At 48.0% G+C, this 24,091-nt stretch overlaps 1 protein-coding gene across 1 annotated transcript in view; it reads right to left on the reverse strand.

Moving 5' to 3' along the window:
* PIGU (phosphatidylinositol glycan anchor biosynthesis class U) overlaps nt 1-23,754 on the reverse strand; it is a 35,920-nt gene extending 12,166 nt beyond the window's left edge. Inside the window, exons 1-9 of the mRNA XM_069751980.1 lie at nt 23,598-23,754; nt 14,457-14,521; nt 7,079-7,138; nt 6,783-6,845; nt 6,208-6,317; nt 4,687-4,787; nt 2,555-2,652; nt 2,325-2,479; nt 1,271-1,414 (exon numbers count right to left, since the gene is read on the reverse strand). Coding sequence (XP_069608081.1) covers nt 1,271-1,414; nt 2,325-2,479; nt 2,555-2,652; nt 4,687-4,787; nt 6,208-6,317; nt 6,783-6,845; nt 7,079-7,138; nt 14,457-14,521; nt 23,598-23,727 — 926 coding nt within the window. The 5' untranslated portion in view covers nt 23,728-23,754. The remainder of the gene's footprint in view (nt 1-1,270; nt 1,415-2,324; nt 2,480-2,554; nt 2,653-4,686; nt 4,788-6,207; nt 6,318-6,782; nt 6,846-7,078; nt 7,139-14,456; nt 14,522-23,597) is intronic.
* Between the last annotated feature and the right edge of the window lie 337 nt (nt 23,755-24,091).

A 24,091-nucleotide genomic window follows, 5' to 3' on the forward strand; every position in this document is an offset into this window, starting at 1 on the left:
CGGCGTCTCGTTCCGGCGCCTCCATCTTCCCGGCGTCTCTGCTCTGACTGATCAGGCAGAGGGCGCCGCGCACACTGTATGCGTCATCGCGCCCTCTGCCTGAACAGTCAGAGCGCAGACGCCGGGAAGATGGAGGCGCCGGCCGGGAAGATGGATCGGCGCCCGGCGGCTGGAACGAGGACAGGTGAATATGCTATACTCACCTAGTCCTGGCGATCCTCGCGCTGTCCCCTCCTGTCTTCGGTGCCGCAGCTTCTTTCTCTATCAGCGGTCACCGGCACCGCTGATTAGAGAAATGAATAAGCGGCTCCGCCCCTATGGGAGGTGGAGCCGCTTATTCATTTCTGTAATGAGCGGTCCCACGTGACCGCTGAAGAGAGGAAGAAACTGCAGCGCCGAAGCCCGTGGGACGGCAGGGACAGCGCGAGGATCGCTGGGACTAGGTAAGTATGCCTCAGCGCCCTCACCCCCTCACCCGCCGACCCCACCGCTACCGTGACTCGAGTATAAGCCGAGGGGGGCACTTTCAGCCCAAAAATTTGGGCTGAAAATCTCGGCTTATACTCGAGTATATACGGTATATATATATATATATATATATATATATATAAAAATAAGTAATCCAATTGGTAAATGATGTAACGAAAAAAAAAAACCCGCCAGAATTACATTTTTTGGTCGCTGCAGCATGAAAATGCAATAAAGGGCGATCAAAAGATCCCATCTACACCAAAATGGCATAAAAAAAAATGTCAGCTCGGAAGGCAAAAAAATAAGCCCTCACCCGGCTCCAGATCCAGAAAAATGGAAACGTTACGGGTCTCTGAAAATGACAATTTTTTAAACAAACTTTGGTTTTTCTTCACCACTTAAATACAAGAAGAACTCGTAATGACCTGGAGAATTGTAATGGCAGGTCAGTTTTAGCATTTGGTGAACATGGGAAAAAAAAAACAGTTGTGGAATTGCAGTTTTTTTGCAATTTCACCGCACTTAGAATTTTTTTTACCTGTTTTCCAGTGCACTATATGGTAAAACCAATGGTGTATTTCAAAAGTACAACTCATCCCGCAAAAACAAGCCCTCACATGGCCATATTTACGGAAAAATAAAAAGTTATGGCTCTGGGAAGCAAAATAATCTCAAAAACGAAAACGGGCTGCGGAGTGAAGGAGTTAAAGTCTCAGTTAATGGGTAAAAGGTGGTAGTGGGGGCAGGGGGAGATGGCGAGAATCTCTAAACATGGGACTCATTCAGGTCTGTTACTTACTTTAACTTAATGGTCAGTGGCACGGTGTAAAAGAACACATTAATCTGAAAGACACAGACGAAGAACAGGCTGAAGTGTGCGAACATCTCCGCAAAGAAGTACCAGAACAGGCCGATGTTTGGGGTCAAGTCAGGAACGGAAAGTCTAAAAACAGATGTAAAAAGGCAAACTGGTCAATACATGATGTATAATGAGGTCAAAGCTCCAAATTGAAGGGCAATGCACATGCTTGTCTGCTGCTTCATTCATTTCCTACGGGACTGTCGGCGCGGAGCTAAGCTCTCCCAAGCTGAATGAATGGAACGGCAGTGTAGGCCCCAGCAGTCCGATCACCACAGCTCTATTCGCTACACCTATCCTTATGACAGGTGGCATCTTGTCTTCACTGGACAACCCCTTATGGTAAATATAGAACTAGGTCGATCCAACATTTCAAAGTCACAATTCTAAAGTATCATTAAAAACACATAGGGGACATTGCTCATGTCGGTATGGTATAAGAATGTGCCCTGACAGAACGCCATGTTCTAACTAGAAGAGCAGAGCAATGGTGTCTCCTAGAGGATCTGACAAATTAAAGTTCACACAGTATAATATCCGTCTATGTATTTCTGCAAAGTTTTCGTTTTTTAAACTTTTGCGCTGGCTTTTTTGCTTTATAAAAGAGGAAGGTCGAAAACTAATCACTGCGTTACAAATTTACTATGATTTACACCAGAAAACACTTAATACATTTGGCACACCGAACTTCAGTGGGCTTTTCTTTGCATAATTTGATACCAAACAAATTCTCCCAAAAGTGCTTGATGCTTTTCTAATCCTTCATACCATGTGGGGCCAGGGGCTTTTGACAAGTAAGCATGTCAAATTAGTGATATGTTTATGAGAGCTTGCACTTCTGCTGCCATTTCCACCACAACGAGTAGCTCCACTACCAGAAATATAATATTTGTGTGTCCTTTAAGACCACATACTTTTTTTTCTATGCCTGACATCATTTAAAAAGGATTATATATAATCTTATTCATCATACTGATAACTTCTTCCTACTTACATAAAGCCATAAACAGAAGGTACAAAATCCCAGGAGTTCAACAAGAAGAAGGAATGGCAAACCAAGATGGCCAAGCTGCCCAGGTAGAGGGAGGAATACTGGCATGTCAGAATCCAGAAGCCAGAACTTGACATCTTCACAGGTATAAACTCTCTCTGAAGAGAAGCAGAAGATGCGTTACGTCTCCTCTCAGCAGACATTACTACAAGTTTATGACTCGAATATGGTACCTGAAGCAGATATAAGAGAGCTGCAGGGAACAAGGTAACGGGGTACAGAGACTGGTAGGTGGCTAATGACAGGAACACTGCACTTAGGAGCGGGCTACCTAAGGAAAAACCAGGACAACGTGAGTAAAACATGCGGTCATTGCACACACCATAGTAAGCAAACACTGCTATATCCTCAGATGTGGAGACAGTGATGGAAGGTGCAAATATTTATACACACCAAGGCCCCGGATTCATCAAGATGGGCGTTTTGTACTCCAATCTGGATGAAGGGCGCATTGGAGTCAGGTGCACCAAATTCAATCAGAAAATCTAGAGCATCTTTCAGCTGCCGTACGCCAGGAAAAAATGTACTGGAGTAAACGCCAAATTATGATGAATTTATCAGCCGTGCTCGATCACTCCCTCTCTCCATGAAGCACTTCCTATTTTCCAAAAATTTGGCGGAGCTGACTGGCAATGGCAAAAAGTTGGCAGAAGCTGCACAGTTTTTGCGCAACTAAGGTGGTGACTTTCATGCCATTTTGAAGCTAAAATTCTGGTGAAAATGGTTTAGTGAATTTTGGCCTAAGTATTTTAAAGCATGGACGTTACAGACACACCCAGAGATGACATGATGTCTTAAAGGGAATCTGTCACCAGAAAAAAATGCTATTTACCTGCAGATATGGGGTTAATCTGCAGGTTAATAGCGTTGCTAACCTGCCCGGTGCCTGCACTTAGCTGAACGTTGCAGGGAGAAAGTGAACTTTATTCCCCCCGCAGCGTTCCAGTTTCAGTCTTGGGGTAGCACCAGCGCGGGTTCAGCCGTTCTGGCGCCACTAGAACTGCGCCCCCAGCCCTAACTGACACTGGCTCAGCATTGGGGGGCAGCTGTCAGCCAGGGCAGGTAGCGTGGTTATAGCGGCCGCTCTGTATACTCAGAGCGGTGACTGAGCATGCTGGGATAACTCCTTATCCGAGCACATTCGCTCATCACTCGTTTCTACTTTTGACTCTTTCTTTTCGTTAAAATGCTTTTCTAAGAGGATAAGGGCTTATTAAGACATTTATTTTTCACATACAAGTTCTTTGTTTTTCAGAGATAAAATTCACACTTAGTATACTATATATTGGCTGCTGACAAGTCCGATATTTTTGCGGACTGTGTGGTCTGCACAAAATCAAAGATCAAATTCATCAAGTCTAATGGAAAAAAAAAAACGGACAGAACTCAAATACCATCTGAGTGCTATCCGTTTTTCAGACTGCTTGTTAGAAGGCAGAGAAGCTATTGTTTTCTCTCATCTGATGAAACGTGGATCAAACTTGGATGACGCTGAATAAAACGACTAATGAAAATAGGTCCTTTTTCTCATGTGAAAAAACAAAACAAAACACGTGACACGTGAATGAGTTCTTACAGTGTGTGCTATTGATAGGACTGACAAGTCTCCTGTAATCTGTCACTACCCCAACAGCACAAACCACAGCTGGAGTTAGTAATGGAGCCTGGCCTGATACACTGCAGCAAACTACCAGAGATGTGGGCAGCTTTCGCTGGTAGATTTGTTATTCTCACTTCTACATGTCAATCTTAAGTAATATCATGCTTTCAAGGGAATTCTAGCCCCTCTTCTATCCTTTATCAGCATATTACCTATGAAAGTAAAGAAACTTGTACATAACTTTTCACATTGAATTCCAAGTTGCCTACTTCATATGTAAGCGAATTAAGGAATCCCTTAGGATTCCCTTATATTAAAGGGGTTGTCCACTAATCGGACAACCCATTCTCAATCAGTATCTTTCCCCCCAGCAAAATAACACTTAGACCACATTCACACATTCAGTATTTTGCATCAGTATTTGCAAGCCAAAATCAACAATCAGAGGAAAAGTATAATAGAGACACGTCACCACTTCTGTATTTATCACCCACTTTGGGTGGTTTTGGCTTACAGATAGTGACCATATACTGAACATGGCTTCATACTCCCGTCCGATGCTGTTACAACGCTATCATCGGCACTGGCTCACCAGTGAGGAGTATTAGTGTTGTTATTTTTTAGGGAGCCAACATGTTTAAGATAGTTTAACATATATAGAAAAAAACTCTGAATCTGTCTAAAGTTTCTAAAAACCAGACTCACCTTTCACTGTAGCCAAAATAAAGAAAGCAATTATTGCATTATTGATGGCGCAGGTAGATTTGGCCACACAGGATAGGACGGTGTACGGGTTCAACAAGTAGCTGAAAGAAGAACGTTACATATCCATTAATGAGAAAGGAAGAAAAACCATCTGCTCACTACAATCATCTGTTTTATTGTACAACAGGTCTAAATTAAAATATAACGCAACAGCAAAGCGAACCTATTCTTGCAATAGGTAAGGGATTCAGAGGTAAGAGGCTGCTCACACTGTTCTCCACCAAAATATTCTTAAAGGGAACCAGTCACCCCGTTTTTTCAGTACGAGATAAAAATACTGTTAAATAGGACCTGAGCTGTGCGTTACTATAGTGTATTTTGTGTACCCTGATTCCCCACCTACGCTGCCGAAATAACTTACCAAAGTCGCCGTTTTCGCCTGTCAATTGGGCTGATCAGGTCATATGGGCATGGCGACATCGCTGTTTCTTCCCCCAGATCTTGCATATATTTCCGTTGGTGGCGTAGTGGTTTGCGCATGCCCATCTTCTGAATCCACTGGGCAGGAGAAAAAAAAAACGCGCCATCGGCGCTATTTCCCTGGTGATCTGTGGGGGCGGCCATCTTCCTGAGGCCGCGCGTGCGCAGATGGAGTCCTCTGCTGCCCGGGGCTTCAGGAAAATGGCCACGGGATGCCGCGCGTGCGCATATGGAGATCGCGGCAGCCATTTTCCTGAAGTTGAGATGCGAACTCGGCCTCAGGAAAATGGCCGCCGCGATCTCCATCTGCGCACGCGCGGCATCCCGCGGCCATTTTCCTGAAGCCCCGGGCAGCAGAGGACTCCATCTGCGCACGCGCGGCCTCAGGAAGATGGCCGCCCCCACAGATCACCAGGGAAATAGCGCCGATGGCGCGTTTTTTTTTTCTCCTGCCCAGTGGATTCAGAAGATGGGCATGCGCAAACCACTACGCCACCAACGGAAATATATGCAAGATCTGGGGGAAGAAACAGCAATGTCGCCACGCCCATATGACCTGATCAGCCCAATTGACAGGCGAAAACAGCGACTTTGGTAAGTTATTTCGGCAGCATAGGTGGGGAATCAGGGTACACAAAATACACTATAGTAATGCACAGCTCAGGCCCTATTTAACAGTATTTTTATCTCGTACTGAAAAAACGGGGTGTCGGGTTCCCTTTAAATACTGGAGACATCAGGGGTACTAATGTAAGAAGAGGCTGCATACACTGCTGCCCACCATGTCTTTATGATCTAATACAGGAAATATGGGGTGCTGAGGCAAGGATGAGGCTGCTCATGTGGCTGTCCACTATGTCTTTATGATCTCATACTGGAAATAGTGGGGTGCTGGGGGTAAGAAGAGGCTGCTCACACTGCTGTCCTCCCTGTTTATTATCTGATTTAATACTGGAGATAGTAAGGGTTTTGGAGGCAAGAGGCTGCTCACATTGTTGTCCACCAGGACATTCTTAAATACTGGAGACATAAGATACTTACAAAAGTGCCACTTTTAGTGGAATATAGTACATTTCGGCTGGCATTCTGAGAAGTTCGTGAGCTCCTGTGGCATACTTGTTGAGCTCCAAGTAGAGTTTCTGCTGTTTAAACTGTGGAGGAAGAACAAAACAATGGTAAAAAAAGGACAAACAAATAATATAATCAATATTAATAATCAGCATATTAGCTACAGCTGTAACAAATATAAAATTTCAATAAAAAAAAAAAAAAACAACTGACCAGCACCTCCTAACAAAATAAAGCAAGTGTGCACAGGTGCAAGCTGCTATGACTGCATAAGATACAAACCGAAGAATACAGCAGCACTCTGTAAGCGCTAAGATACATGCAAACATTGAATATACAATATTTTTGCATTACTGCTATATAGAATATACTTATAAATTGAAGGTAATTTAGCGCACATATTGGCTGCTGTATTTTTTTTTATAAATATAATATTCATCAATTTAACAGAAGTGCAAAAGTAGGTAACCTGAGGATTACTGCAAAGTCAATTCTCATCAATTCAGTTTTCAGGCCATATAACAATAAAACTCACAATCAGAACTTACCAGCACTTTGTTATATTCTTGAACTGCCAAATAAAGTGCAACTGCAGTAAGTGCGTCTGTTAACTGAGAAGAGAAACGCATTAATGCGCACACTGGAGTCCAGGTCAGCAAAATCTCAAGGATTTCCTCAATAAGATCAATATTGCTTCCCACCCCTATTACAATGCTTGCTATGAGCTGCAATGCCAGTTATAACCAACAGACAAGAGTGGCGCTATTTCAGGGGGAAAATGACTTTTCCCCAACTCTGGAAAAGCTTCTCCATTATAAAAGCTTCCTTTTAAACGTCTACTTACCATAAATACTATTTCTGAGTAGTCAACAAGGAAATGGAAGAGATAAATTATAAGCGGTGTCTGGAGAAAAGAAAAGATATTAGCAAAATTAGAATTATGTTTGCAGTGATGAAAATCTTGCTTATAAACATTTTTGGCCACTGATTGAAGAAAATGGCTGCTGATGTCCACAATGAATGTGATCCATCAATTGAAACCAGACAGCGGTTATGTTTTTTTTTTTTTCATCTTATTAAATGGGTAAAACAGCAAAGAGCAAGTAAAATAAACAGTGTAATTTAGCATTCTCAAGAAAATAGGGATTTTTGTGTGTACTCACCGTAAAATCCTTTTCTCCGAGCCACTCATTGGGGGACACAGGACCATGGGTTATGCTGCTGTCACTAGGAGGCTGACACTAAGCTGAGACAAAAAAGGGTTAGCTCCTCCCCTGCAGTATACACCCTCATGCTGGCATGCAGAGACCCAGTTAAGTGCAAAAGCAGTAGGATAATGAGAACAATATATCAAAAAACATTGGAACATAACATGTCAAACAACAGTCAAAGACTAAAAAAGATAACTAGCCGTAAGGCTACCAGGGTGGGTGCTGTGTCCCCCAATGAGTGGCTCGGAGAAAAGGATTTTACGGTGAGTACACACAAAAATCCCTATTTCTCCTTCGCCTCATTGGGGGACACAGGACCATGGGACGTCCCAAAGCAGTCCCTGGGAGGGAAACAATACAACCACGTAACTTCATGTACCATCTGACTACCAATGCGCAACGGCCGCCTGCAGGATACGCCTGCCAAGGGCCGCGTCCGCAGAGGATTGGATATGCACATTGTAATGCTTTGTGAAGGTATGCAGGCTGGACCACGTTGCGGCCTTGCAAACCTGCTCCGCTGATGCCTGGTGCCGGATGGCCCAGGAAGCACCCATCGACCGAGTGGAGTGAGCTCTAATCCCCGCCGGGATAGGACTGCCCCTGACCCGATAGGATTCCTGGATAGCAGATCGGATCCATCTAGCTATCGTGGATTTAGACGCCGCCAAACCCTTTCTGTGACCCTCCGGGAGCACGAAAAGGGCGTCCGATTTTCTGAAGTGTGCCGTTCTGGAAATGTACCTCCTGAGAGCCCGTACCACGTCCAGAGTATGGAGAGCCTTCTCGACCCTATGTTTAGGCTGCGGACAAAAGGAGGGAAGGATGATGTCCTCGTTAAGGTGGAAAGATGAGACCACCTTTGGAAGAAACGCGGGAGAAGGACGTAGGACTACCTTGTCCTGATGAAAGGCAAGGAAAGGTGCCCGACAGGATAGAGCGGCGAGCTCTGAAACCCTTCTGATGGACGTCACCGCTACCAGGAAGGCAACCTTCCAAGAGAGAACAGAGAGCGGAACGTCTTGAAGGGGTTCGAACGGCGGTTCCTGGAGAGCCCCCAGGACCAAATTGAGATCCCAGGTCTCCAAAGGCATCCTGTAAGGAGGAACAACATGGGAGACTCCCTGAATGAAAGTCTTGACCTGAAGGTTGGTGGCGATCCTACGCTGGAACAGCACGGATAAGGCTGAGATCTGACCTTTAAGAGAGCTCAGGGCCAAACCGGAATCCAGACCGGACTGAAGGAAATTCAGGATACAAGGGATGGAGAAGCTGAGCGGAGGGAGCCCTCGGAGCCTGCACCAAGAAAAGAAGGTCTTCCAGACGCGGTGGTAGATAGAGGCAGAGGACGCCTTGCGAGCACTTAGCATGGTAGGAATGACCTGCTGAGAGAAACCAGCACGAGCTAGAATCCAGGTTTCAACAGCCACGCCGTCAAACGTAGGGCCCCTGAGCTCTGATGGTAGATCGGTCCTTGGCGAAGTAGGTCTGGGCGGTCTGGCAACCGCAAGGGGACGTCGGCTACGAGCTGAACGAGCTCCGCGTACCAAGCGCGACGAGGCCAGTCTGGGGCGACCAGAATGACCGGGCCTCCCTCCGTCCTGATCTTTCGGATGACCTTCGGCAGTAAGGGAAGAGGAGGAAACACGTATGGGAGTTGAAAATGATGCCACGGAGAAATTAGCGCGTCCACTCCTATGGCCTGGGGATCCCGAGATCGAGCGATGAAGTTGTGGACCTTGGCGTTCCATCTGGATGCCATCAGATCCACGTCCGGGGTCCCCCAGCGAAGACAGATCTGGTGAAAAACTTCTGGGTGAAGTTCCCATTCCCCCGAGGCAAGGCCCTGGCGGCTCAGGAAGTCCGCTGCCCAGTTCTCGACTCCCGGAATGTGCACCGCCGAGATGATGGAGTGGTTGGTCTCGGCCCAACGAAGGATGAGAGAGACTTCCCTCATCGCCGCCCTGCTGCGGGTACCCCCCTGGTGGTTGATGTAAGCCACCGCCGTGACGTTGTCCGATTGGACTCTTATTGGGTGACCCGCAGGCAGAGCGTGGAAGTGAATCAGAGCAAGTCTGATAGCACGAATCTCCAGAATGTTGATGGGGAGGCTGGATTCCCGAGCAGTCCAACGACCCTGGGCCGAGTGGTGAAGAAACACCGCCCCCCAGCCAAGAAGACTGGCGTCGGTGGTTACCACTAACCAGCGGAACGGGAGGAAGGACTTCCCCTGGAGAAGAGATGGTCCCAGGGTCCACCAAATGAGAGAATGTCTGACCCGAGGAGACAGGGGACAAGGGAGGTCGAGAGAAAAGAGACTCCTGTCCCAGTTGTCCAGCAGAGCCTGTTGTAAGGGGCGGAGATGGAGTTGAGCGAAGGGAACAGCTTCGATTGCCGCAACCATCTTTCCCAGGATCTTCATGGCGAACCGAATGGTTCGCGGGCGAGGATGGCAGAGTGTACGGACTCCCTGCTGGAGCGCTTGGACCTTGGACCGAGGAAGCAAAACCAGCCCCCTTGAAGTGTCCAGGATCATTCCCAGAAAGGAGATCCGACGGGAAGGAACGGGAGATGACTTGTCTAAGTTGATCAGCCAGCCCAGGCGAGAAAGCGAATCCAGGGTAATGTGGACGCTTGACTCGCAGGCCTGAAACGACGGGCCCTTTATGAGGAGATCGTCTAAGTAAGGTAATACGACGACTCCTCGAGAGTGAAGAATGGCCATGACAACCGCCATGACCTTGGTGAACACCCTGGGCGCCGTGGCGAGACCGAAGGGCAAGGCTGTGAACTGAAAATGGTCCTCTCGAATGGCAAAGCGAAGGAACCTCTGATGAGGCGGGAAGATCGGGATGTGAAGATAGGCATCCTTGATGTCTATCGAGGCCAAAAATTCCCCTCTTTCCATGGAGGAGATGACCGATCTGAGCGATTCCATCCTGAAGTGCCGGACTCTCACGCACCTGTTCAGAAGCTTCAGATCCAAAATGGGACGAACAGTCCTGTCCTTCTTTGGCACGACGAAGAGGTTTGAGTAGAAGCCTCTGAACCTCTCGTGTTCCGGGACCGGCACGATGACCCCGCTCTGGCGGAGGGAGTGGATGGCGCAAAGAAGGGCGCGAGACTGAGCTCCCGAACTGGGAAGACGAGAGGGGAAGAACCGAGTGGGAGGGGGAGAGGAGAACTCTATCTTGTAGCCAGACGATACCAGATCTCTGACCCATTCGTCGTGAACGACGGAGAGCCAGGCTTGTTGAAAAAGGAGTAGACGACCGCCTACTCTTCTGGGATCGACTGGCGCTGTTCCCGAGTCATTGAGAAGGGAATCTGGGAGGTCTGGAACCTCTGGTTCGGGGCTGCCTCGGTTTCCCGCGCCAGGAGGGATTAGGTCTGAAGGATGGACGAACGTCTCTGTCTGCGCGGGCGGAGCGGTCCGATCTGGGAAGGCCAGAGGGATTGGACCAGGCAGAGTTGGTACGAAAAGGCCGAAAACGAAAGTAAGGCTGGCGCTGGAAAGCCGCCTTGGGCCTCTGTTGGGGAAGAAACTTGCTCTTTCCCCCTGTGGCGTCGGAAATAAGCTGGTCAAGCTTTTCGCCGAAAAGACGCCCGCTTTGAAAAGGGAGAGAAATCAGGGATTTTTTAGAGGAAGAGTCTGCGCGCCAATCTCTGAGCCAAAGGGCCCTTCTAATAGCGATGGCGTTGGAAGCCGCCGAAGCAGCGCAATTTGCCGCGTCGAGAGATGCGAACATAACATAATCGCTGGCCATGGCTAGCTGCTTAGCCAGGTCCGCCATCTCCGAGGGGAGGTCCTGCTCATTAATGGATTTCGCTAGGGCATCCGCCCAGGAAACCATAGCCTTGGACACCCAGGCCGCGGCGAAGGAGGGAGACAGGGACGAGCCAGAGGCTTCGTACACCGAGCGAGCTAGAGAGTCTATCTGGCGTTCGGTGGGACTCTTAATTGAAGCGCCCTCCGGGACTGAGAGAAGAGTCTTAGAAGCCAGGCGCGAGACCGGCGGATCTACCGTGGGGGGATCCGTCCAGTCTTTCACGAGATCAGCTGAGAAGGGATACTTGGAAACCAAGACCTTCTTACCCGTGAAGCGCTTGTCTGGGTGTTCCCTGTGACGCCTGACTATGTCCAGGAAGGCTGGATGAGAGGCAAAAGCTTTGTGAGAACGCTTGGTTCTGGAAAAGGAGACCGCATGTTCCGGAGCGGAATTAGAATCGTCATCCACCTTTAGTGCGTGATTGACTGCTACGATGAGGGAGTCAACCGTGGCTCTGAACTCCGGAGCCTCCGGATCCAAAGAAATTTCAGACTCATGTTCAGAGTCCTGAACGCTTCGAGCCCCCAAAGAGGGTGAGCGAGAGGTGGAGCTGCCAGAGTCTGAGTGACGAGGAGAACGCTCCGGAGAGGTAGTACGGGTCCGTTTTCTGGACGACCGTGCCTCTTTAAGAGGCGAGCGGCCCCTGCTGGCCGACGATTCCCCTGCTATGGAGGGATCCCTTAGCACCTGTAGCGGATTGCCCCGTTCCCCGGGAGGATTTTGAATGGACTTGATGGCGTTAGCTAAAAAATCCACGGACTGAGAAAGCGAGGCGACCCACGGGGGGGGGCTAGGTACTCCAGGATCGGCGGCGGTGGAGGGCTCCTGGGCACACGGGGCATCGCAGGCAGAGCAGAGGGGAGAGCTTTGAGGCCTGGGAAGAGGGGCCTGGCAGGTGGTACACGCAGAAAAGAAGGTTGTATGCACCTTAGAAGATTTTTTAGACCTTGACTGCGACATGATGCTAATGCAGACAAAATTACAGGGTCTATATAGAGGTGACCAGTGACTGAGAGGGCGCTGCAGAGGGGAGCTAACGATGTCTCCTTACCCCGGTCCTGTGTCCCGCTATCCAGGAGAGACGAACTGCTGGGGTGTTCACTCTGAGAGGAGGAAGCCGGCTGCACGTGGGCCACTGACGCACCAGAGATGCGACAGGCAGGAGCTGCAGCGCTGAGGAGAGGGACCAAGATGGCCGCCGAGATCAGGAAGAGAAATCTCGGCGGCTGTGAGAAGCGCCAGGAGCGGGGGGCGGCGCCACAGACACTGGCTGGAGTGGGCGGAGCTTAGCGGCGGCGACCAGCGGCTAGGCCGAAGCCGGGGACTAAATTTGCGGCCTCGGCCCGGCGCGCGGTCGCGAGCGCCGGAAAGGGACAGGGACCGCCCAAAAAGCCTGCAGATGGAGCCCAGGGATGAGGAGCCCTCCTGACCGCCGGCGACACCCCCCCCCCAGTCCCCCCACCGGGCACTTACCCTGAAATGGAGGTGAGAGGGAACCATGGTGCCATATATAGGAATGGTGCAGGGGTTGGGAAGCCTTCTATCCACCTACCCCACATGGGGGGTGGAGAGGAACCGTCCACCACCTGAGTCACAAGTCACATTGGTGATGCAGTGTGGTCTGCACGGACGCCACTGGGATAAAGCCACTGTACAGCCGAGGGTAGAACCTGGTGGACAGGGCAGATGTCCGGCAATAAAAAGGCCTGGCTGCAGAGGAGGATACTGGAGGTAGGAACACCAGTGCTCGTCTGTATAAGGGGAGATCGGGGCCCATTAGGGGAGAAACCGTCGCCCAAAAAAAGGACAGCTCAGGCAGTGGCTCCCACGTCGCAGGAGAGGATACGGTGAGGTGAAACTCCCGTGCTTGCCTGTTGTTGGTTCAGGGGAGATCGGACCTTAGAAGAATCCGTCGCCCCCTTCGTCCGGAATAGATGAAAAAAGAGAGAAAAAAATCAGTGTGCCTCCTACGGACACTAAGCTTAAACTGGGTCTCTGCATGCCAGCATGAGGGTGTATACTGCAGGGGAGGAGCTAACCCTTTTTTGTCTCAGCTTAGTGTCAGCCTCCTAGTGACAGCAGCATAACCCATGGTCCTGTGTCCCCCAATGAGGCGAAGGAGAAAGAGGGTTTTTCTAATTCTGCATTATACAGCTTGTTGCCAAGGTTACCGGCCTCCTCGGGGGTGGCTGGGTCTCATAGGCACGTAGTGCGCACTAGCTGTTCCTCTGAAGCTGGCCGGATCCAGTGACCAGCGCTTCTACCATGCTGAAGAGGCAAAGCTGCCTTCTTCTGCATCATGCCAGAGTCAACTTGATGGATCAGCCATTGCCGCCGGCCTGAAGTGTCAATCTTCAGAAATGCAACGCAGGAAGTCAAGCAGCAGAGGAGTGGTGCGCTCCTGAAGATAGGAACATGTCATCATTTCTTTACTTGTGTACTTGATATTGTATTTAGTAATATTAAAGGAGCATTCCTATCACAGTAACTGATGATTAGGATAAGGAGGGTCTACCATGTACTTTAATGGGCAAAATTGCTGGTGAAACTTTGCAATTTACTTGTTATAAAAAAATCCTAACTATTCAAGAACGCAGGTATTGTACATTTTTACTGTACTATTCACACCTGCTGGGGTCTATGATGGCCCAACATATGCAGTGCTCACAATCTGTTTCCTATAGAGCTTGTAAGCGTGGGGCTGAAGCTGGCCACACTGCTAGCTCTTGGCCTCGGCCAGCTTCATTGCCCTGCACTCCTCTGATGCCTCATATAGCAGCATCGGAGCATGAACAGGGCAACAACACGACTATGCCACTAGTCCAAACTGTCAATCTAGCAGGGGCGAACCGTCCCCAGCAAGAAGCCAGAGGAGCGGGCACACCTAGACGAGAAGATGAGAACAACCCTTGAGATCCCCACAGTTCTACTTCAGAACATCTCCCTGGGACATATGACATGCTGGTACCTCCGAGGTGACGCAGTGTGTAGTACACATCTTAAGAGGATAAATGTTTCCTGCGTGGACCTGACAGGAGCAGCATCACTGAATGAAGCCCATTACAACGCATACCATTCACCAACAGTGCCCTTCCTATACCAAAGAGGCCAATGCTTTGGCACAAGGTCAGCAAGTAGTAGAGGAAAGACAGGCAAGATGGCAGATCTTATATTTTCTCACTTCATGGAAGAGATCTCCTGAGTATGGGGAAACATCAAGGTCCAAAAGGGACATTCCTTCCACAACTGCAAAAGACATAAAAGAGTTTATTATTCAAAATCTGACAGCAATGACAAAGAGCATACAGGTGAACATGGCAAATTAACCTGTACTCTTTATTGAAGTTTCCCTTTAAATGGAGAGTTCAGGTAAAATGATCCTCAGATACATCAAAGATACAAGGTCTTATTCCCAGGATCTATGTAATGATCACACCCCGCCTCAATGATCACAGAATTCTTTAAAGGGGTTCTCTGAGTCCGTAATAAAATTAGTGATAGTATCTAATATGGGGAATGTCAACAGTGTGTAATATACAAACAGATGGTCAACAGAACAAAGTCCTGAATACACAAATGTATACTAGAAAAAACACACAAAAATTGAGCTTAACTTGAGTTGGTACACTTGCAGAAGTTACAAGCATGTTCACATTGGCCACAAAACATTAAAACCTACAAGAGAAAAAGTAAGCAAAAACCCTGATGTAACTAAGTAAAAAAGCAAAAGTGCATTTAAATAACACAGTTTGTAGTAATACTGTTTTTTGATTAAAAAAAACCACAAAAGCCATCCCACCTCGTCACGGTAACTCTGATCGGGACAGTCCTGCACTGTCTAATATTAAAACCTTACATTATGTCAATGTTGACCTCAGTGTGAATAAGGGCAGACGAAAGGACTGGGCCCAAACAGTGAAACACTAGACTGGGGAAGCCTTATATAGTCTCTTGCTCAGAAACAGGGAGGCCACACCCCGCACAGAATGCAACAATGTGTGTTCCCTGGTTGGGCCCGGTCCGTTTGTCTGCCCTTTTGATCAAAAAATAGTATTACTAAAAACTCTGTTATTTAAATGCACTTTTGCTTTTTTATTTAGTTACATCAGGGTTTTTGCTTACTTTTTCTCTTGTAGGTACAAATGTATACTAGCTGTCACAGGCGGACTTGCTTTTTTTCCTGCTTATATAACATGTTTGGTCACGTGATGACTGCTCGAATTGTAAAAACAGAGCAGAATCCTAAGGCTAGGTTCACATTGCGTTCATTGACTACGTTAAACGGACTACGTTACACCGCAGCATAACGTAGTCCGTTAACGCCGCCATTGAATGCAATGGCGAACGCATCGCTCGCGCACGCTCACAATGGGCGTGCGCTAGCGATGTGCCGTCATTTGAGTGACGGACCCGAGACGCTGGCTGCAGAGTTTCCGGGTCAGTCATTGCTAGCGCAGATAGAGCTAGCAGATGCTCCATCTGCGCTAGCGTGATGTAGCGCAGGCACTTGCGCTAGCAGCAGCCCGTTAGCGTATGTGCTGAACGGGCTGCTGCTAACGCAGTGTGAACCTAGCCTTACAGTTTGTATATTGCGTACTATTAGTGTTCCCCATAGTAGACACCATCGCTAATTTTCTAAAAGGCCTGTAGAACCTTTGTTCACATCGAGTTACGAGTCCAAGTATAGCACCTGGCCTACACGCCAAATGCACCCACATGGCTCTGTACTTTTAAGCCCTCATAAATCCAGTATATATCCACAAGAAAAGCGCCACCCGCCTTCTTCCTGTGGAGTTACAGCCTCTATATCCAGGCCGTCTTACCCACAGCTACTATTCCTTACTTAGCGGCAGTATGAATACGGCAGGCTGGATTCTTTCCAAGCCAAATTCATACAAAGTACAATATTCATCCACCTCTCGTGTCTCCCCTTTTCCTCATAGTTTGTAAGCTTGCGAGCAGGGCCCTCATTCCTCCTGGTATCTGTTTTGAACTGTATTTCTGTTATGCTGTAATGTCTATTGTCTGTACAAGTCCCCTCTATAATTTGTAAAGCGCTGCGGAATATGTTGGCGCTATATAAATAAAATACCGGATTACGTACCGGTAATGCTCTTTTATAGAGCCCACGACAGCACCCACTAGAGAGAGGGGATCCGCCCCTAGGAACAGGAAACCTACAGAGAGATAAAAGGGGCGGCGCCCCCTCGCTCCTCAGTTGTTTTACAGAGAATAGGAGGAACCGCCGCCAGGTTTTAGTTAACAGGTTCGGGTATATCCATATATATACATATTTACAACCTCATTATATCTTTCTAATATTTACACCTCACCAAACAAGCACCATGTGCAACTATATACAGAAAAGGGAGGGATGTGAACGGGTGCTGTCGTGGGCTCTATAAAAGAGCATTACCGGTACGTAATCCGGTATTTTCTATTCGCCACGACAGCACCCACTAGAGAGAATTGCAGAGACTATAGACTGGGTGGGTTTACTGAGTCAAGGACCGATACACCAAAAGTTAGATCAGAAGCAGAGGATAGATCTAATCTATAATGCTTATAGAAGGTATTCGGTGAAGACCAAGTTGCAGCCTTACATATAAGGTCTATTGGCACATTTGCCCTTTCTGCCCAGGAAGTCGACAAGGCTCTTGTAGAGTGCGCTCCCACATGCATTGGAGGATCTTTCCCTCCGGCCTTATACGCCAAGATTATTGCCTCTCTGATCCAGCGAGATAATGTGTTCTTTGTGACTCCGGCACCCTTGGTTTTACCCTGAAAAGACACAAAGAGAGCCCTACTCTTCCTCCAGTCCCTAGTTCTCTCTAAATAGGCTAAGACAGTCCTTTTTACGTCTAGGGTGTGAAGTCTTTCTTCTTCTGGAGTTGAGTGGTTCTCATAAAAGGTAGGTAACTGGATCTCCTGGGATCTATGAAAGGTAGAAGCCACCTTAGGGAGATAACAAGGATCTGTTTTTAAAAGTATCCTATCTGATGTTACCACAAAAAAGGGAGGATCTATAGATAAAGCATGAAGATCACTTACTCTTCTAGCAGAAACTAATGCCACTAATAATACCGTTTTTAAAGAAATATTTTTTAGTGAGGCTGCATGGAGAGGCTCAAAAGGTGATTGAGTCAATGCATTTAGGACTATTGATAGATCCCACTGAGGGACCCGAGGTATGCTAATTGGTCTCGATCTCTCACAGGCAGATATAAACCGAGATATCCATTTATTACCTGCTACATCAAAATTAAAAAGAGCTCCTAAGGCTGACACCTGCACTTTCAGAGTGCTTACAGAGAGTCCTAATTCCAGACCTTTTTGTAGAAATTCCAATATTGGAAATATAGGAATATCAGCGGAAAGTTGTGTAGTATGGAATTGAAGGAATTTCCTCCAAATTCTGACATAAATCCTGGTAGTTGAGGGTTTTCTACTTTTCATCAGAGTATCTATTAACCCACTAGAAAACCCCCTGAGATTTAGTAACTGCCTTTCAAACTCCATGCAGTTAAATTCATGCCTTTTGCCTGAGGATGAAGGAACGGACCCTGAGAGAGCAGGTCCTTGGATTGAGGCAGAATCCACGGGTCCGACACTGACATCGCCCTCAGCCATGAGAACCATGGCCTTTTGGGCCAGAATGGGGCTATTAATAGAATTCTTGTTCCTTCTTCTCTTATTTTTCTTATTACCAAAGGTAGTAGATTCAATGGAGGAAAAGCATATGCCAGGTCGAAAGTCCAGGGCACTTGGAGGGCATCGAGTATGTCCGGCTTGTCCTCTCTGTTTAGAGAGGCAAACATCCTGACCTGTCGGTTGGCTCTTGTGGCAAACAAGTCTATTTGAGGAATACCCCATTGCGCTGTTATCATTTTGAAAATTTTTCTGTTTAGCATCCATTCCCCTTGATGAAGGGTGTGACGGCTCAGAAAATCGGCACGAAAGTTGTCTGTGCCCCTGATGTGAACTGCTGATAGTGATAGCAGATGACCTTCGGCTAATTCCATGATGTCTGATGCCAGCTGCCTGAGTCTGTCCGACCGCGTACCTCCTTGATGGTTTAAGTAAGCTACTGCCGTGGTGTTGTCGGAGAACACTCTTGTGTGAGAGCCGCTGAGCTGAGGAAGAAAGTGAAGTAGGGAATAATATATTGCCCTCAACTCTTTGACATTTGAAGAACTATCTAGTTCCGAACTAGACCAAAGATCCTGAACCCACTGATCCTTAAAATGTGCCCCCCAGCCTTTAGGACCAGCATCTGTGGTCACTATACTAGAGGGGGAAATTATCCAGAGAACCCCTTTTGAAAGGTTTTTCTGATTTAACCACCACCTAAGGGAGTGTAATACTTCCGTTGTTAGATAAACTGTTCTATCCAGACAGCCTCTATTCTTAATGTCCTCCTCTAATATAAATTTTTGTAGAGGCCTAGTATGAGCCTGTGCCCACTGGACCGCAGGGATACACGATGTCAGAGAACCTAGTAATGACATGCTCTGTCTGAGTGACATACTACGATTTTCTATTGCTAAAGATACCTTATCAACTATGGAGATTTTCTTATCCTCAGGCAGCTTACAAATCTGGTCAGCTGAATCTAGAAGGAGCCCTAGGAATTTCTGACACTTAACCGGCTGAAGTCTAGATTTTTCCCAATTAACCAGCCACCCCAGGGATTGTAAGGAAACCACTACTTCCCGTAACCTCTGCTCACACTGTAGGGGGTCTTTACCCACAATCAATAGGTCATCTAGATATGGAATGACTAAAGTATCTTTTACTCTTAGGAAAGACATAACTTCCAATAGCAATTTTGTGAAAACCCTTGGGGCCATGGATAATCCGAAGGGCATCGCCTTATATTGTAGATGACGAATTTGTCCCTCTATACAGACTGCTACCCGAAGGAACTGCTGGAATAAATGATGTATAGGAATATGATAGTAAGCATCCTTAAGATCCAATACTACCATGTAACAGTTTGGAAATAAATTCTTTATGGCTGAACGAATGGATTCCATTTTGAATGTTTTAGGCCTTATAAAGGAGTTCAGCTTTCTTAAATTAATTATGGTTCTGAAAGAGCCATCCGGCTTATTAATCAGAAACAAGGGAGAATAAAATCCCCTCCCCCTCTGGGAAGATGGGACTTCCACTAGGACTTGTTTGCGTAGGAGGGTTTTAACCTCTGTTTCAAGTGCCTCTTGCTGAGGCCTGGATCTTAAGGTGGTAAGGAGGAAGGAGTCCGGTGGAGTTCTAATAAAGTCTAATGTGAGGCCTGAAGATATTAATTTAATGGCCCAAGTATTTATTGTTATCTCTTCCCATTGTTGCCTAAATTGTTTTAATCTTCCACCCACTGGAGGAATATAATTACTGGAATTTGTCGGCTGGCTTGAATGGACGTTTATTAAACAGGTTTCCTTTTTGTTTAAAATCCTTATTGTTCCATCTGTCTCTGAAGCCTCCCTTCTTTCCGAATGGTGGCTTCCTGAAGGCCCTTCTGTAAGATGGAACAAAGGGATTAGGGAATCCTTTTTTCCTTTCACCTGCCTTCTTGAGTATATCGTCAAGGACTGTTCCAAATAGGTACTCACCCTGACAGGGTATGGCACATAATTTTGATCTAGATTGGGCATCTCCTTTCCAGTTTTTTAGCCATAAAGCCCGCCTAGCCGTGTTGGAGATATTAGCTGTTCTGGCCGCCAGACGTAGGGAGTCAATAGAGGCATCCGATATAAAGGCAGCCGCACCCTTGATCAAAGGGATAGACGCTCGTAACTTCTCCCTGGATACACCATTTTTAATATTTTGCTCCAGCTGATCCAGCCAGACTAACATTGATCTGCCAGTACATGTGGCTGCAATTGCCGGTTTGAATGCCGTGACACAGGCCTCCCACGATTTTTTAAGGAGCGCATCTGATTTTCGGTCCATGGGATCTGTTAAGGAACCTGCATCTTCCACGGGCAAGGAGAACCGGCGAGATGTAGATGCAACTGCAGCATCGACCTTTGGTATTTTGGTCCATGTACTTAAATCTTCGTCATCAAATGGGTAGCGCCTTTTACAGGGTATTGGTACAAAACCTTTTTGACCTTTACCCCATTCCTTTTTAACGAGGTCCTTTATGGCCTGGTTTATTGGAAACACGTGGCCTTTCCGTTGGGAAAGACCAGCAAACATGATTTCCTGTGGTGTTTGGGGTTCTTTTGACTCCGATACCCCCATCGTATTTCTCACCGATTTAACCAAGTTGTTTATGCCTTCAGTTGGAAAGCAAACAAAGTCTTCTTCCCCTGAAGAATCAGACAGTTGAGAGACCTCAGAGTCGACCTCCCCGCTCTCTGCTGACGTGTCGGCTCTAGGTGAGGATACTCTTCTTTTCTTTTTCTCGGTATTAATCGAGGAAGAACCGCCTCCTAACGACTGAAGTTCTTCCCTAATTATAAGCCGTATCTCGTTCATTTTCACCGATTCCTCCTGCCGTAAGGTGTTATCTATACATGCCTGACATAGACTCTTAGTATAGGAGTCAGGCAGGGGTTCGGTACATATAGCACATTGTTTGTGCTTACTCTTTCCCGTCCTTTTTGCCTAAAATAATACAAGCAAAGGAATCAATATATACTTCAGTGAAGTATGCGTACACTCACCCAGCGTATTAATTTTACCGGCTGCGGGGTTGCCTTAGTTTGGGATGTGGAACGGGATGATTTTCTTCCCGATTTATCAGTGGAGTCACTTAACTTAAAGTGTCCACTGCTGTTTTTCCTGGTTTCGCTACTAGGTACTAGTGGCTCTTCCATGGAGTGCACACGGACCTCCTCTTGGGATGACATAATGCACACTGACTGCACTTCTCATCCTGACTTTTATAGTGTAGCCACTCCTGCATACATCCCCATCCTGTTTTTTGTTTTTTTTTTTTTTACTCACAAGACCGGCATCCAGACGCTGGGATCGCATGGGGGAATCCAATATGGCGGTTCCCCCGGAAATGGTACTCTGACACCGCGACCCCGGAAGTTCAAGCTTCCTTCCATGGGACGCCGACGCTACTGCGCATGCGCCCGCGTCTCTGCAAACCGGAAGCGCTCTCAGCGCTGCTTCCCACCATGTCGCCTCTTACCTCTGGAGGGAACGGAGGGAAGATTCCCCAGGGATACCACACCGCTGCTCAGCTCCACTCAGGAGGGCATTCCACAGGTATCCACACTGCGCCGTGCCTTTCATTAGTACTTACCCAACGGTGTCCCAGCAGGGAAACCGTTGGTACCTTCAGGCTTCCCTGTCAGCCGCACCAGATGAGGGGGGAGCCCGCAGGAACATTCCCCCGACACTGTCTACCTGCTCTGGGACCCCTGTCGCTCAGCAGAGTCGATACAGGCGGTAGCCCAGGCAGGTCTTCCTCTTCTTAGCCATAGAGTTCTTCTCTGTGGGTTCCCTTCTAGGAACAGGAAACCAACTGAGGAGCGAGGGGGGGCCGCCCCTTTTATCTCTCTGTAGGTTTCCTGTTCCTAGGGGCGGATCCCCTCTCTCTAGTGGGTGCTGTCGTGGCGAATAGAAAAATTATTATTATATTATAATATTGTTTGTGCCATCACAGAAGCCGCTTGTACCTGATCTTGGCCTTCCCATGTACAGGTTACTCACGGTCTCCCACTTCCTCAAATAGATTCTAAACAAATTGATTTTGCTATGAATTTTCCCAAAATGCTAAATCTAAAATTTGGGGAATTTGACTTCCTTGAATTGAGCAAAATTGCAGCCAACTAAATGCCACTCGGCTGGATTCCTTCAGGGCGGGAAATGGCTAATATAATTTAAAGAAAACCTTTATGCTCGCCTTTCCTCAATGGCTAGATTCGGCTAGGATCAAATAAATCTGCCGGCCAAATTCCAACAATCTGCCCAAATCAAAATGCACAAGACCAGCCTGCCCCGCGCCGAAGAGGGGAGGGGCCCAGGCTTACGCAGCGCCGAAGAAGGGAGGTGCCCCGGCTTACGCAGCGCCGAAGAAGGGAGGTGCCCCGGCTTACGCAGCGCCGAAGAAGGGAGGGGCCCAGCTTACGCCATGCCGAAGGGAGGTGCCCCGGCGTACGCAGCACTGAAGAAGGGAGGGGCCCAGCTTACGCCATGCCGAAGAAGGGAGGTGCCCCGGCTTACGCAGCGCCGAAGAAGGGAGGGGCCCAGCTTACGCCATGCCGAAGAAGGGAGGTGCCCTGGCTTACGCAGCGCCGAAGAAGGGAGGGGCCCAGCTTTCGCCATGCCGAAGGGAGGTGCCCCGGCGTACGCAGCACTGAAGAAGGGAGGGGCCCAGCTTACGCCATGCTGAAGGGAGGTGCCCCGGCTTACGCAGCGCCGAAGAAGGGAGGGGCCCAGCTTACGCCATGCCGAAGGGAGGTGCCCCGGCGTACGCAGCACTGAAGAAGGGAGGGGCCGAGCTTACGCCATGCCGAAGAAGGGAGGTGCCCCGGCTTACGCAGCGCCGAAGAAGGGAGGGGCCCTGACTTACACCGTGCACATATTTAATATTTAATATGGCTAGCATATTATAGCTACATATTTGCCTTAGGTCAATCTTCATAAACCACCCCTCCTCGGCCTCCAGGCTTCCTGTCTGCGGAGGACGGTGCGCTCCTGAATGACACTGTTGAGTCTCTTGCCCATACTGCCAGCTCTCCGACTACTATATGGGCCAATTTTGCCTCTGCACCATTAGCAGAACACAAGGCCATTGAAGCTGGGCAGATTCAGAGGAGCGCTTACTTGCTGTATAGCAAAGAGCTTGTAAGCGCTGCGCTCCTTGATTTGCCAAAGTAACCAAGGCAACGAGCAGTAAACGATAGATTTAACCATCCATTCATATTAAAACCTGAAGTGGATTTTTAATAAGAGGTAAGTTCCAAAGTTGCTCATTTCTACAGCATTTTACCCATTTTTCATGACAGAATCCTATTACAGAGGTCTCCAAGACTGAAGCACTGACGGCTACTTGTAAGGGAAGGTGTACACTGGCCGAAATTGATCGGGCCCCAAAATGGAGGATTTCTGCAGCCTTCTGCTCCTGACTAGACCTGCAGACTGGTACGAGGCACCTGCTCCTCTGATGTGGGGACAGTGTATGCCCAGACTATAGTCAGGCTGGCAGCCATGCCTGTGCTCGTCCTGCAGGCAGACAACCTACAGCACCATCTATTATAGCGCCCGATATCACTCCCATCATCCTTCATAACACAGGAGACAACCACTCCCAACCTCCTGCTGCGTTCCACCTGCACATGGCCGTCACCGCCCTCCTCACCTCTCTTCCATGAGTTCAGAGGAGACACGACCTCCACACGCTCGGAGATGAAGGCAGTCAGACTGGATCGAAAGAGCACAGCCCTAATTGTTACTGCCACCAACACCACTAGCACCAAAGGCGCAGCCATGTTTCCAGAGCAGGCTGCTCGGGCAGCGCAGAGAACCGTGTGGAAATGTGGGGATTGTAGTTCTGCAGCCGTCGAACAGACAAGGCAGAAAGGACTGCTAGAACTACAATACCCGCAATTCCTAGCGAGCGAATCGTCTACTCTTCCGGGATTGCACCGAAAACTACGACTGACGACTTAGGACAATCTTTCAATAATCGCGCATCTGTCTTTATGAGACGATCAATAGTCAAGAGTTCTGTGCATACAGTCAGCGCTGCTTTATGACTTATGTTTTCAGCAGCTGTCATGTCAGTGGTTTAGTGATAACATGAGGCTTGGGCCTTGTTCACACTCTCAGTATTTTGTCAGTATTTTACCTCAG

The sequence above is a fragment of the Ranitomeya imitator genome, chromosome 2 (assembly GCF_032444005.1).
Source record: "Ranitomeya imitator isolate aRanImi1 chromosome 2, aRanImi1.pri, whole genome shotgun sequence".
Lineage (NCBI taxonomy): Eukaryota > Metazoa > Chordata > Amphibia > Anura > Dendrobatidae > Ranitomeya > Ranitomeya imitator.